This window comes from Daktulosphaira vitifoliae, unplaced genomic scaffold, assembly GCF_025091365.1.
Source record: "Daktulosphaira vitifoliae isolate Bord-2020 unplaced genomic scaffold, ASM2509136v1 Scaffold_2, whole genome shotgun sequence".
NCBI lineage: Eukaryota > Metazoa > Arthropoda > Insecta > Hemiptera > Phylloxeridae > Daktulosphaira > Daktulosphaira vitifoliae.
This window is the reverse complement of record NW_026099573.1, coordinates 5,036,826-5,039,599: the sequence shown is the minus strand read 5'-3', so window position 1 is coordinate 5,039,599 and position 2,774 is coordinate 5,036,826. Positions and strand designations below refer to the sequence as shown.

Below are 2,774 nucleotides of genomic sequence, written 5' to 3'. Positions count from 1 at the left end.
CGAAAGCGGTTCATATCGAACTTGTGAGTGATTTAACTACAAATGCTTTTTTGGCCGCTCTTAAAAGAATGTGGAGTCGCCATGGAATTGGAAAGTATATATATTCAGATAATGCGAAAAATTTTGGTGGTGCAAACAACCAACTACAAGAATTGAAGGAATTGTTTTTGTCAAAAAATAATCAAAAATTAATTCAAGATTGCCTTGCTGCGGTAAATATAGAGTGGCGGTTCATTCCACCTCGCTCTCCACACTTTGGCGGGTTATGGGAGTCAGCCGTAAAATCTGTAAAAGGGCACTTAATTAGAACGTTGGGAAATGCATCACTAACGTATGAAGAATTAAACACCGTTCTAGTTCGTATAGAGGCATGTCTAAATTCACGTCCGTTGACGCCTTTGTCTACAGATCCATCAGACTTGAAAGTTCTCACTCCAGCACATTTTCTTATCGGTGGATCACTATTAGACTTACCAGATCCAGACTATACGAAAATAACTCCTGGTCGATTACGCCGTTGGCAACGTGTCACTCAATTTACGCAACAAATTTGGCAAAGATGGCAAAACGAATATTTATCAACATTGCAACATAAGTCAAAATGGTACAAATCAAATGGTTCACGTCCCACAGTTGGATCCATGGTACTTTTGAAGGACGACAATTTGCCTCCACTAGAATGGCGACTTGGGCGTATCTCAAAAGTGTTTCCCGGCAAGGATGGCGTGGTGAGGGTTGCATTAGTCAAGACGAAACAAGGCGAGTTTAAAAGAGCTTGTCGCATTCTATGTCCCCTGCCATTAGACGATGAAGACGGAATACCAAATGATAACATTTTGTAAGAACCATTCATTTTGGCTGTTAAATATTGAGTTATAATAATTCAAAAATAGATTTTTTAATTTTAATAAAATAGTTAAAACAATTGATATTATAATCTCTTATTTCATGTGTTCATATTCTGTATTATTAGGTCGATTTGTACTTGTGTTATTTTCAATTGTTTAAGTTTATGTTATTTATCATGTATTTACAATTTGTATCTTTTAGTTAAATGCTTAGAAATGATTTGCTGTTCTTTATTTATAATTGAAAATTAACTTTCTTTTATATGAAAAATTAATTAACTTAAATTTATGAAGTAAGAGTAACTAGTATCTTAATTAATTTTTAATATTTTCTTCAAAAAAAAAAAAAAACTATGCTATAGATTTTTTAGTTTGTTGTAAACCTTTATAAAAACATTTTTTTATTATAATATAACTGTTTATCAGTAGAGTTATGTTGATTTGTTTAAATAATAAAAAAATTTATTTTTTTGTCTACATTTTCATAAATTGTTGTTGTAATTAAACCTGTTTATTTAAGTTTAAGTATGAATTTTTATATTTCGTTGAAATCTACCTGTAGTTAAAAAAAAAAAAAAAAAAAATTTTTGTTTGAACTTTTATAAATTATTATTGTAATGAAATTTGTTTATCTAACTTTAAATATGTAATTTTATAATTTGTAACTGTATACTTGCAATTGTATTATGTAAAAAAAAATTGTGTTTGTTTGAATTTTTATAAATTATTAGTGTAATTGAATTTATATTATTATATTATTATTTTATTAACATAAAATGGTGGCCGGTATGTCGGCGCCTCATAATAATCTTGTGATAGTGTCCGGTGGTGGTGGTCGGCCTATGTTCATTTGTATTTTTTTTGATAACACCAGTGTACGTTCCACCGCCAAACAGGCGACGCGCTCGTAATAAATAAAATTTTTTTTCAACAATAAATAAGAGCGTTCGATTATTTTAATATTAAAATCCCGCTCTATTCCATTATCAACAGACTGAATTTTATCGTAACGAGATACATTTAGTTTATCGATAATATACTTGTATTATACTACAAGTAACTTCTTGTCGTACAGCTGTGAGGTAGTAGTAGTAATATGAACAAATATTGTATGATAAAGTAGCTTTTAGTAAATAATATTTATAATTTTAAATTATTTTATTTTAAAATATGTCTTATATAAATTGCTGTATTTGTAAAAAAATGTGAAGTGACTTTGTCAAAGTTTAGTAAAAATGTTAATTAAGTCTTGGACACGACTTACGTCGCAAAAATGTGGTCGACACTGGTTTTGTGGGTAGAGACCCGTGGGCCGTTTATTAAATGAGCGACAACAGATTATTTTAACAAAAATAAAACAAACCGAAAAGATAAACACAGTAATAATAATCTTCGCATAATATCGCGGCACTTTCGCTGGCGTCGACGACGCGATGTTCGGCGTGATCCTCGGGCGTCAAAATGTTAGCAGCGTTGATGGCGACGGTGCGCGGGTACGGATCGGTTCGTCAACATTGTCACTCTCACAACGGGAAGAAGACTCCCCTATCACATGCGGCGGATCGTCGTCGGCCGTGCGTCACTTGCTGGACTTTGAACCGTAGCGTATGACACGCGGTGTTGGTCAGTCAAATACTCACAGTAGGGCGACAGCTAATAAAGGTGGCACGAGTCGCGGGGCATCGTGTATAACGAAGCGACGCGGGCCGTGTCATCTTTTAAAGTCTAGTAAAATGCGTGGTGACAATAAATTTAAAAACTTTCGTGGCACGTTAATGGTACATAAGAATGTAAAAAATTATACACTCGTGAGAGTACCTTTATAATTGAACTGAAACAAATAAGTGTTACTACTTTTACTGATACGATATTACTACCTACACTTACCAAAAATAAAGAAATTTACATTATACTAGTTAATTTTTC

The 2,774-nt window shown here is 32.7% G+C and overlaps 1 protein-coding gene across 1 annotated transcript; it reads left to right on the top strand.

Annotated features, from left to right (window-relative positions):
* The first annotated feature begins 68 nt into the window (after nt 1-68).
* LOC126897902 (uncharacterized) lies at nt 69-842 on the top strand. The gene has a single exon (XM_050671847.1). The coding sequence runs from the start codon at nt 69-71 to the stop codon at nt 840-842; it is 774 nt and encodes a 257-aa protein (XP_050527804.1).
* The last annotated feature ends 1,932 nt before the right edge of the window (nt 843-2,774 follow it).

Bases quoted from the DNA above. Each gene is read 5' to 3' on its own strand.
- LOC126897902 (XM_050671847.1), top strand. From the start codon at position 69: ATGTGGAGTCGCCATGGAATTGGAAAGTATATATATTCAGATAATGCG.